The sequence below is a fragment of the Eutrigla gurnardus genome, assembly GCF_963514095.1.
Source record: "Eutrigla gurnardus genome assembly, chromosome: 3".
Classification (NCBI taxonomy): Eukaryota; Metazoa; Chordata; class Actinopteri; order Perciformes; family Triglidae; genus Eutrigla; species Eutrigla gurnardus.
In genome coordinates, this window is record NC_139917.1 from 9,102,827 (window position 1) to 9,115,090 (window position 12,264).

General features: G+C 46.6%; 1 protein-coding gene across 1 annotated transcript in view; it reads left to right on the plus strand.

The window, feature by feature from the left end:
• The window catches only part of grin2bb (glutamate receptor, ionotropic, N-methyl D-aspartate 2B-b), an 87,978-nt gene extending 76,866 nt beyond the window's left edge, over positions 1-11,112 (plus strand). Inside the window, exons 13-15 of the mRNA XM_084005307.1 lie at positions 88-275; positions 5,538-5,776; positions 8,477-11,112. Coding sequence (XP_083861433.1) covers positions 88-275; positions 5,538-5,776; positions 8,477-10,864 — 2,815 coding nt within the window. The 3' untranslated portion in view covers positions 10,865-11,112. The remainder of the gene's footprint in view (positions 1-87; positions 276-5,537; positions 5,777-8,476) is intronic.
• Positions 11,113-12,264: the final 1,152 nt, after the last annotated feature.

The window sequence follows — 12,264 nt, forward strand, 5'->3', positions numbered from 1 at the left end:
GAGTTTCCTGCTATGGCTGAAAAAGAAACCAAAAGGGCTGCATGTGCTAGTTCTTCTCATACATTATCCTTCCATCACGCTCTGCAGCAAACTGGACGCCTTCATCTACGACGCTGCGGTGCTGAACTACATGGCCGGCAGAGACGAGGGCTGTAAGCTGGTCACCATCGGGAGCGGGAAGGTGTTCGCCTCCACCGGCTACGGCATCGCCATCCAGAAAGACTCCGGCTGGAAACGAGCCGTGGATCTGGCCATCCTCATGCTGTTTGGAGATGGTAACAAAATTAATAATATATATCTTTATTTGAATGAAGAGGTCTTATGAATATCATCATTATAAACTGATAATGGTGGTATTTCTATTTGCCTTTTTCTGTCTTGCTTTTGTTAAAATGATAACAAATAATCAGAGGTTTCATATTTACTGTATACAATCACACAAATACTCTCATAGTCATACCATTTTTGGGAGTTTAAATGGTTTCCTATTGGTTTTTTGACAGTGTGAAACCCATAGAAAGGCCTCAACACCATCACCACTTCTATAAGGATGTAACAACCTTCCATCACAACAACAACCATATTACAAAATCTCACAAATACATATGCATTCATTTCATTCTGTATAAGAAAAACTGAACCTCCCTAAAATGTCGAGTCACTTTCACAGATTTCAAGAATCACATGATCGTTCAGACTGAAAAATGAAGCTATGCTCTCGTCGGTGTATTAAAGTTTGTGATCTGAAGTCATCGACGCTGCTGTGGAAGAAGCCGTGACTCAGCGGGGGGGCCGGTGTTTGTTCGGTTAACAATCCAAGAACCTGCTGGCGGATCCGGCAGTCGATGAGGCTGCTGAGCTGCTGGATGAGGCCTCCTGAGCCAAGCTGGCACAGCTCAGTCCTTAATCAACAGAGAGATACCAGCAGGCCTGAAAGGCTGCAGCTGCTGCAGCCGTAGAAGTGAGGAAGGAGGATGTTTATTTTGGAAACTCAGGAGGCCGCAAAGGGTATTTTGTAAGGGACAAGAAATGTTGACCTTGAAGGAAGGTTCACCCATAAAATCAAAAATGCGTATCTTTCCTCTTACCTGCAGTGCTTTTTATCAATCCAGATTGTTTTGGAGTTATTTAGGTCCTACATGAAACTGCTCATAACCAGGGCATGATTTCTGGAAATTTACTGTAAATGCATTTTTATTTTTGGCGCTTTGAGCACCACAAGCCAAGTGCCATATAGTACTATTTTATCATCCGAGAGAGAGCAATATTTATTGCTAAGAAGGATTTTACACTAACGAGGAATTTGTCATGGTGACTAAGGTGCATACATATAGGACAATAACAAGAAACAACAAGAAACAAACAGTGACTGTAATATATAGTATATACTATAGTCACTGTTTGTTTGTTTATTGTTGTTTATTGTTGTTATTCATTAGTGACAATCAATAAATATAGTGAATCAATATATAGTGACTCACGATTATTTTGCCCAGGATAATGGTGATATGAAATATATCGTCCCATGTCTAATACCGATATAGAGTGAGGAGAGGGTTGAATCATGAGTCTGTATCCCATCACATCAAGTCGGAAGCAACAGTTACTGTATGATACCTCGTGTGCCGCCGAGCGATGCTCTCAATTTGTAGGTCGTGTTTTTATTTGGAGCCCCAGCTGTTGTTGTGTTCTGGGTAGTGACCGAAAGAAGCCGGCAGGGTGTCGGCCAGAGAATGACGAGTGCAGTGATCCACGAGGACCTCTGCAGTGCTGCCGCTCTGTCATGATGAGAGGCTTGAGCCAGTCGAGGTGGTTTGTTTATATTGGTTAGGGAGCCCATTTGTCACCTCTGTTTGGACGGGGTCTGGCTACAAATGACAAGGAGGCTGGGGATGATGCAGGACACACTGGAGGGACATTTCCCTTCAGTGTGGACTGATAATGAGACAATAGACCTTCAGGTACAGACGTGGCCGTCCTGCCGAACCACGCCTGCAGCATCATCATCTGCAAGTGAACGTCAGAGATGAAATGAGCCTGTTGAGACACTTCTGATCCACATATTGTATCCACTACAATAACATAAAATAAAAATAGGCCATGACAGGAAGCCATCAATCTGTGAGGCAGGTTTTACTTTCTTATTCTTCTACCAAATATATTGAAATTGTTTGACAGAAGACTTGAAAAGAATCAATATGGACACCTGATATGTGACTAGAATTCCACACGTAGATGACAAAGTTCATCTGTTGAGAAAAGCAAGACATGTTTGAAGACTGTGGACTTAAAAATGATAACAAATACAAATAATACAAATACAAATACATTAAAAACATTATCCTGACATGTAAGGTAATATTTAGCTATGTTGTCAGAAATGTAATGAATGTAGTCATACACCACCTGAGCATCATTCATTGTATTACAGTATATCGTGCATTTCTGACTCGGTGAAGCGTTCCTACTCCTATAGAAAAGGACTGACGTACTGTGGAATACAAGATTTTAAAAAGCATCAACAGCCTTGGTTTTGGCAGAACTTTCACGTTTTGTATCTCAGGAAAATCTTTGTGTAAAAGAAACAATTGTTCTGAATGTGAATGGTTAGAGAGTACAGTAGCTCTCCACCTCCAGAGACAGTATGTGCAGCACTCCACCACCTGCCAGATCATATGATGTACAGCACGTCGACACCCACACACACACACACGTCCATGTGTTCCATTTCCATCCCAGTGTGTGTGTGTGTGTGTGTGTGTGTGTGTGTGTGTGTGTGTGTATGTGTGTGTGTGTGTGTGTGTGTGTGTGTATGTGTGTATGTGTGTATGTGTGTGTGTGTGTGTGTGTGTGTGCGCGTGTGTGTGTGTGTGTGTTTGTGTGTGTGTGTGTGTATGTGTGTGTATGTGTGTGTGTGTGTGTGTATGTGTGTGTGTGTGTGTGTGTGTGTGTGTGTGTGTGTGTGTGTGTGTGTGTGTGTGTGTGTGTGTGTGCGCGTGTGTGTGTGTGTGTTTGTGTGTGTGTGTGTGTGTGTGTATGTGTGTGTATGTGTGTGTGTGTGTATGTGTGTGTGTGTGTGTGTGTGTGATGGATGAAGGGGTCAGAGAACACATTCACCTCAGATCAGATCTTTAGGAGCCAAATCGACCCAGACCTTGACATGCGCTGCTGAGTGATGTATGCTAAACTCCAGTCTGTGCATTTGTGTGTGTGTGTGTGTGTGTGTGTGTGTGTGTGTGTGTGTGTGTGTGTGTGTGTGTGTGTGTGTGTGTGTGTGTGTGTGTGTGTGTGTGAATGAGTGCATACATGAGTGTGTGTTCCCCAAAGATCAGACAACATGTCCGCACAAATTTGCCAAATGGAAGTAAAGTCCTATTGTTGTGTGGACTGTGTGCGCGCGGCCAACACATCAGACATTTCCTCTCATTACTTCATGCAGACTGTTCAGCTGTCAGCACTCATGCCTTTCTCCAGGTTAAGGGATCGGACTCATCGATGTTTGCTCATGTCTGTCACATCCTGTTAGAGTCCAGATATGAAGACGATGCAAGTCGTATGTGCAGAGGGAGGGGATCAGCGCGGCCTACTAACAGCAAACTGACGCCACTTCATCTGAACAGATAGAGGATCAGGAGGGAAGTGGAATAAATGTCAAAGATGCAGGAGGAGGAGGAGGAGGAGAGGGAAACACAAGGGATAAGAATGGAGGGAGGATTTGAAAGCAAGGAATGATTATGATGATATAGATTTCAATTACATTATAGATTCTGCGTATTGATCCAGTAAATCAATTCCTATTGTCATTGTGCTTCATGTAGAGTGTGAATCTAGAAGAACATTTATCCTGCTCTTAAATCATTGTCACGGAAATCTGCAGGCTGATATGAAAAATCAATGCTGACACTTGTTCTAAATGGGAACCAATGTTCAGATTCCAGCTGATCTGAAGATATTAGGGGAGTATTTATTTGGTCACCGCTAGGAAGTCATCTAAAAACAGGAGCATCTAGTCATGTTTTTTCTTTTTCAAAGTCTGCAAATAAATCTACTCATTTAGAAGACATTCCAAATAAAACAGGCCGCTATGATTGCAGACATTTGACTCTTCATCGTAGAAACAGCACAGATGCTGCTAATAACATTCAAAATTGCATTTTCTTCTTTCCCCTAGAAATGCAGTTATCATTAACACGTTTTCTTATTAGACATCTTAATAGACGTTTTTGGTAAATCCACTTATTTGTTGTCTTTCCGAGAGTCAGATGAGAAGATTAATACCACTATGATGTCTGTGGATTAAGCATGGAGTTCGAGGCAGCAGGCAGTTAGCTTAGTTAGCTTAGCAGACAGGAAGCAGGTGCCAACAGTAGCCTGGCTCTGCCCACAGTTAAAAATGATCTTCCAGCACCTGCAAAGGCTTATTTATTATATGTTTTCTACCATTTGTTTAATCTGGACACACACAGAAATGTAAAATGTGTTTGCTGTAAGCATGTTTTGGCAAACAACAACTAGGTGCAGTCACTTTCTTGCGTCGTCACAGTGAGGTTGCCAGGTTTGGTACCGTCATACAGAGCATTATAATCGGGGGATGCTGCACAAAGTGCTCTGTGGATTGTTGGTAGATTTCTACAAACTTTTAAACAAAACGGATGTACCATGTGGACTGGTGAGCTTTTGAGGTGCTGTTGGCTTTGCTGCGTTCAGTCTTTATGCTAAGCTAAGACTCCAGCTCTGGAGTTCACACAGAGAGAACCTCCTCATCTAATTCAGAGAAAGAAATGAAAGAATAGTTTGCAAAATGTTGAATTGTTTCTTTTATAAACAAAATAAATGAAACTATATACTTTAACTTTTGCTTCCTGTTTGATATATTTTGTCCAACTTTCAGTTTGGTGCTCATCGGCATGAAAATAACGGATCATCGTGAAACTGCCACTTAAATCTGTGCGTTCCTTTCTTTTACTGGGGTTAATATTGGTGAGAAAGTCTGAGTGAAGATCTGTCTGAGAGACACACACGTCCACACACGTAATAGAGTTATTTATATATATATACCCCCTTGATATCATACGCATACAAAAACAGACCATTGGTGCAGATCAAACAAATCTCTCTGGACGTGTCCTCCCCCCTTAGCAGTCCCCCCAGGGACATGGAACTGAGGGGGAGACATTTTAGGGCGGAAACGCTTGTCACATGACCACACACACTTCCTCCCTGAGGACTGCCACGTCCCAGCAGGCAGTTGTTTTTTCCCACAACAAGGAAGGGATAGCCTTGCATAAGCAATTCTTAATGAGGATGATCCTCAGGGGGGCGTTCAGTCAAAATAATGCAACATGACATTTGTTGCACATACATGAGACCTGAGCTGTTTTTGGCATCAACTTCCCAAACAAAAAAAAAATGTGCCCCCTCTTTATGTGCTCGGACTTAAATGTTCAGACAGCTGTGGGCACTCAAGCGGTCACACAAACGTTCACACCAACGCCTCGATGCAGTAACCTGTGCATGTGTGGCTCTCCTTCCTCCAGGTGACATGGAGGAGTTCGAGGCCCTGTGGCTGACGGGCATCTGCCACAACGAGAAGAACGAGGTGATGAGCAGTCAGCTGGACGTGGACAACATGGCGGGGGTCTTCTACATGCTCGGGGCCGCCATGATTCTGTCATTAATCACCTTCATCTGTGAACATTGGTTCTACTGGCAGCTGCGCTTCTGCTTCATGGGCGTGTGCTCGGGACAGCCCGGGGCCACCTTCTCCATCAGCAGAGTGAGTGTGCTCCTGTTTTATTTTAGGCCTGACCTTTGTCCTCACAACAGAAAGATCACAAGAGGGGTTGTTTTCAAACCACTGGCTGTGGTTGAGGTGTATCAAGTCAGTCGGGGGATACGATGACTCACCTGAGGCTTTTTGTTTGCCCGGCCAGTCGTTAAATAACAATAAACACGTCACCTGCGTCCCGTGCTACAGGATAAAAATCTTTACTTAGCTTAATTCTAAAGCAGTTCAACGTTTTATTATTTTATAACAGACTGCAAGTCAGGGGATCACACTATAACAATCATGCGATATCATCAGCTGTGCAAATCAATTAAACCCCATCAGACCAAGTCCATTCAGGTTCCTTTCAAAGTCTTATTAGTTTAAAATGTTGTATTCTAGGAGGGGCGAGACATGATGAGCACACATTTCAGTCTCCTCCGAGGCATTCGCTCGTTTTTACAAAGAGGTTTCTGGCTAAAAGTGAAAAACAGAGAGCCTAATGTTGTGGTCCTGACTATCTCGCCTCAACACACCTGACCAATCATGGCGTGAAGAAGTTGGAAAGTTACAAACATTGGCGGATGCAGCAGTCGGTGGGAGGAGGTTTCAGACGTTTGACAAACAAATCGTACCGTTCATTTCTACTCAGGTTTTACTCACGTCAAACTATGCCACAAACCTCTCTGACTTACCTCACTGATGTTAAGGACATTGAAGTACAACTCTGATGTGCGTGAGTGGCCCTGAAGTGTTAGGATGGACCAGCATCAGGGAAGCCTCAGTCCCTGAAAGGGTTAACAAAGCCTGCAGTCGTCCAGAGAAGCCCACTGTTTATCAGCCTTAACTATGCTGCTCATTCTCAGCCGGTGACCTGAAGGTGTGTTTGTGGATGTTGAAAATCTCGCCTCAGCGTGGTTACAGTTCTGCTCAGATGGGTCACTTAACACGGTGTCTCACAGCTATTGATGCATGCAGTTTATGTCCACATAAAGAATCACTGGAGATTCATTTGCATAATATTACCTTTAAGATGTTGTCGTATGCAAATTGTCTCAGCAGCTATTTTCCTGAGAAAAGGACACTGGTGTTTATGTGCTGTTTCTAATTGGAATGCCATTTGATTTACACTACTACTCAGACTCACCTGAATGGACTTAAAATAGATCTGACCTTGAGCACTTTGGAAACACACCGTTCCTTTTCTTTTTTTGTTGTTGAATTGGCAGGAATCTCCTCCGGTCTCTGTAGCTTCTGCTGATTTTCTATCATGCAAAACATGAGCACTGTGTTTGCCTCACGATTCAGTCTAAGTTCGTGCTCGAGACTGATTTTAATTGTTGCATTACAGCCATTTTCAGTGCGTACACATTTCAAGATGTGCTTCTACAGCCAGATACCCTTTTATACCATGCCTGGTTTAATGCTCACATTGCAAGAAAAACATATAAAAGACAGTGCAGCACTCAAGAAAGCTGTTTTTCAGTATATAGAAAGCGAAAGGATAGACAAGCGATGAGAGTACAAAGGGCTAATAAAATACAGAGGAAGAAAAAGAGATCAGTTAGCGAGAGTCTTGATAAAGAAGAAAACGGGTAGCAGGACAAAGGCAGAGTAGAAAAGGCTAGACACAGTGGTGTGCCAGGAACCTCTGTTCTATTACCTTTCACAGCAGCTGTAGTAGCTATAGATGTAGAGAGATACGGACGGACAACCCCATTGGACCGGCTGCCGCTCACCGGAGCACGCGGGAACGGAGATAAAACGGACACAAAGAGAGAATGGAGGCGTAAAAGAAAAGAGGGTTGACGATTCAGATTCATGAATGTGGCTCGGCAGCGGGGAAAGTGACGAAGAGACGGAAACTGCTTCTGACAAGTTGACGCCTTTGAGGAAAGTTGGCCCGCGTGTTGGCTGGTGGGTAGTGTGTCCTCGACCTTTCGGATTTGGCTGTCGCCTCATCCACAGATTCCCTCAACCCCCAGTTAGGCACGCTTGTTTGCCTTCACTCGCAAAAGGCTTCCCCCCTCTCTTGAAAATCCTGCTCATACCAACAAACCAAAACAAACACACACACTCATCCTGATGGATAATCACATCTTAAACAGACGATTCCTCACGCATGCGTCTCGTGATCTCAAAAGTGAGTCAGACAAACTTTTGCAAAGTGATCCATTTCCATGTCGATGTTTTTCATGAAAGGAAAATGAAGAAAACAATCCAGAGGTAGAAAGCCAGTGGCACCAGGGGCAGTTGAATTTAAATGACATTGATTAAACCTATTGATTGGTGGTCAAAACCATGAGCTCACCGCACCCCTGGTGTTATCAATCACGGCTTTGATCTGCTCTCTCAGTTCTCCGTGTCTGAGGTGAAGTGCTGAGCAGCAGCTGTGAACGTCAACGCTGTTCCCCTGAGAATAGTCATTTATGAACTCAGCCCCTATTACTGTTTAATAGTGTGTAAACAAGAGGCTGGTCGGAGTGAACATGACACTGCATTAACCTCTCTGCCTCTGTTTGCCTCGCTGCCTGTCTCTCTGTTTATGTGTCTACCGTATGTGACCCCCCACCCGATGCACATTTTACTGCTGCTTCCTTCTCACTTGGGCCTCATACCGTACCCCTCTGATTCTTCCTTCTTCTCATGGCCTGTCTCACCCTCTCTTCCTCTCTCCACCTCCCTTTTCTGCTCATTTTCACACTCCAGGGCATCTACAGCTGCATCCACGGGGTACAAATTGAGGAAAACAAGTCGACCATAGACTCGCCCTCGGCCACCATGAAGAAGAACATGAACAACACCCACTCCAACATCCTGCGTCTGCTCCGCACTGCCAAGGACATGACTGCCGTCCCGGGCATCAACGGCTCTCCGCATGCCGCCCTGGAGTACAGCCACAGCGGCCGCGACTCGGCTATCTATGACATCCAGGAGCAGCGGCGCAGCTTGGTGGGTCACCCTGTCGACTGTAAGTCAGCGCCGCCCTACCTGCCGGAGGACAACATGTTCAGTGACTACATCAGCGAGGTGGAGAGGACTTTTGGCAACTTGCCCCTGAAGGACAGCAACCTGTACCAGGACCATTACCTGCACCACCACCCGGCCTCGGCTTTGGGTATGTCCGGCCCCCCGCCTAACAGGCCGCGTAGCTTAGGCAGCACGAGCTCGTTGGAGGGGGGCATGTTCGATTGCGACAGTTTAGGGGGAGGGGTAGCACCCATCTTCACCACCCAGCCCCGCCCCTCCATGACTCACAGGAATACCAATAAATTTGACCTGATTGCTGGCCACGCCCCTGCGGATTCCGACCAGGGTGGGTTCAAGGGAAACAATGTGTACGGGAGGTTTTCTTTCAAAGGAGGCGCCTCCAGCACGGGGCTCATCGGGGGTCATGACAGGTACTGTGGTGGGGGTGGGGGAGGCTCAGGGGGGGACGATGGGAACATTCGCTCGGATGTTTCGGATATCTCCACGCACACGGTCACCTACGGCAACCTGGAGGGCAACAACAAGCGGCGTAAGCAGTACAGGGACAGCCTGAAAAAGAGGCCCGCTTCGGCCAAGTGCAGACGGGAGCAGGACGAGATAGAGCTGAGCGGCCTCAGGAGGAGGGCCCACCACCACACCGTCCACCACCACTTCCCCCACGGGCCCCTGGCACACCGCACGGTCTCACCTCCCCTGGAGCGGAAGAGGGGAGCAGGAGGGGGTAATTCTTCACCTTACTTGTTCCGCAAAGACAAAGAGAACCTGAGAGATTTCTACGCGGACCAGTTCCGCTCCAAGGAGGGCAAGGCCAAGTGGGAGCAAGAGGGTGGAAGTGGAGGAAGCGGTGTAGGCGGTGGTAGTGGTGGTGGTATCTGTAAAAGCTTAGTACCCGTAGAAGACTTCCTCAAAGGTAAAGGCAAGAAGACAGAGGGTAAAGGTGGGCTTGGCCCAGTGTCGGCTGGCCAGCAGGCCCACACCTGCTGGGAGAAGGGGGTTTCTGGGCTAGGAGGGGGGGGCATAGCAGGGGGTGACTGGGATTGTCGTAACTGCCACAACGTGTGTCACCATGGAGGAGGCGGAGCTTGTCCAGCCGGCGGGGTTGGGGGTAGCAGTAGTCGCCCCAGCTCCGCTAGCTGCAAGCGCAGTGACTCGTGTAAGATCCAGCCAGGCAACCTTTACAACATCAGCGAGGATAACATGGTGTTTGCTGGAGTGAAGGGTAGCGTAGCACCCAGCCAGACACCAACTCAGGCACAGCGCAGGAAGCTAGGGCCGGGCGGGAGGGTGTTACGGAGGCAGCATTCATATGACACGTTTGTGGACCTGCAGAGGGAGGGGGCAGGCCGCATGGCAGGGGTTGGCGGTGGCGTTGGGGGGCAGTTTCCCCAGCCACGGAGTGTGAGCTTGAAAGACAAAGACCGCTTCATGGAGGGCCCCAGCCCTTATGCTCACATGTTTGAGAGGTATGCAGGCGGCAGAGAGCCTTCCATGTTTGGAGGAATAGGCGGCGATAGGGCGAAAGGAGGCTCCTCCTTCAGTTTGTTCCGTGGAGGCGAAGGTGGGCAGCATCAGCGCTCGGTGGGGGAGAGAGACCTGAGGGACAGAGATAGAGCTATGATGGGAGGTGGGGGCTGCGGTGGTGGTGGAGGTGGTGGTAGCAGCAGAGGGGCCGGGACTTACTCCTTGTCTAAATCTCTCTACCCAGATAAGGTGAACCAGAACCCCTTCATCCCAACCTTCGGCGACGACCAGTGTCTATTACACGGCGCCAAACCGTACTACGTCAAAAAGCCACAGACGCAGCAGCAGCAGCAGCAACTTCTCAACAACAGCCGAGGAGGAGGGGACTTCCGCGGCTCCATGGGAACGGCTTCTTATTTGCCCGCGTCCGCCACAGCTGGGGTGATGTCCAATGTGGCCCCCAGGTTCCCCAAAGAGCTGTGTCTGGGCGGGGTGGGGGGGCCCATGGGGAACCACCACGGGCCAGGCAAGCTCCTGCCTGTGGGCAGGGACACGTTAGGTTTGGGGCAGGGACAGAGACCCTTCAACGGTGCCAGCAATGGACACGTTTATGAAAAGCTCTCCAGCATCGAGTCAGACGTGTGAGGGTGAAGACGGGGAGGAAGAAAAGGGAGGGGGGGGAGGTGAAGTGGGTGAAGAAAAGAGGGAGAGAAACGTACAGATGCTGATGACCTCTCTGTGTGACGAGTATGAAGAGACACAATACTGTGTGTTGTTCTCAGAGAATTTGGACGATGCACAGAGGCCACTGCAGGCTAAGCTGTGAAGTCTGGCGGGAGACAAGTTTTTAATGAGAAGAGAGGATTCTGGTGCTGCTCCGACGCTCAGAGAAAGAGAGGGAGGAGGGAGGGAAAAGTGAAATCAAATCTCCAGTCTCTGCTCTCTTCACACACTCGTTGTCTTTCCCTCCCTCCTGCAGTTCCTTCACACCAAAACAAACATTTTGTTTAACAACGGAAATACAATCATGAATGAGAAATCAACGCTTCTGTTGAAGTAACAGGGTAAACTAATAATAATTGTGTTGATAATGTTAATAATATTATTGAATATTATTCCGGTGTTTAATGATGATCAGTTTGGATTGATTTGTTTCCTTTTCAATTTTATTGATTTAAATAGTTCATGTGACATATTTGTATGATGTTAATTCTTTCTTAGCTTACCAATATTACAGGAGACCCGTCGTCAGTTCTTTTTGGGGGGTCCCTGTAGTTTGGACTCTTCTTTGCTATTTCTTCTTCATGTTTGATTTGTTTCCTTTCTTTTTTACTTTTCTTACTCTTGAGTGCTGTGAAGTGTATGTGAAAGGCATGACTTGCTGAGTACATTCTATGTACTTATAAATTTGCAAAGAAGGTCTCTTTTTTTTCCTTTCCGCTGCAGAAGCAACATCATCATACTGATTTGCCGTTTCCTCTCCTTTTTGTTTTTTTTTTTATTTCTGCTCGGCAGTACCAAATGGGTCTCACATTTTGAGCTGGATGTGCCTTAAAGGATTAATACTAATTTTCTACACACAAGATCTGTTCTGTCGGCAGACGGATCCACCTGCAAACGATTACTCTAATTGGTTTGAGTGTGAAAATCCACCTGGAAAAAGTCTGATGAGGGTTGAGTGTCATGAGCATCGCAGACATTATGGGAATAAAACAGACGTTATGAGATGAAGCAGAGGAAGCCTAAATTCCTACATAGATCCCCAACCATAAAGTAACGCAGGATTACAAGGGTTAAAGCCACAGTGCCGTGATAAACAAACATTCCTGCCCCTCCACCCCTCCCCCCAAAAAAGTCACCTACAGAGCCACTGTACCTAAAGAAGGAGTCAGAGAGTAAATATAGGAGCTGCTTCAGAACAAGCTTCATCACTCTTCACCTCCTCAAACCTCACTGCCCATTACAGACGACCCAGGAACCAACTAGCCATTAAATACATGTGAATCACACTTAATGTCCGCTGGTTGGCCTCAGAAATGATTTCA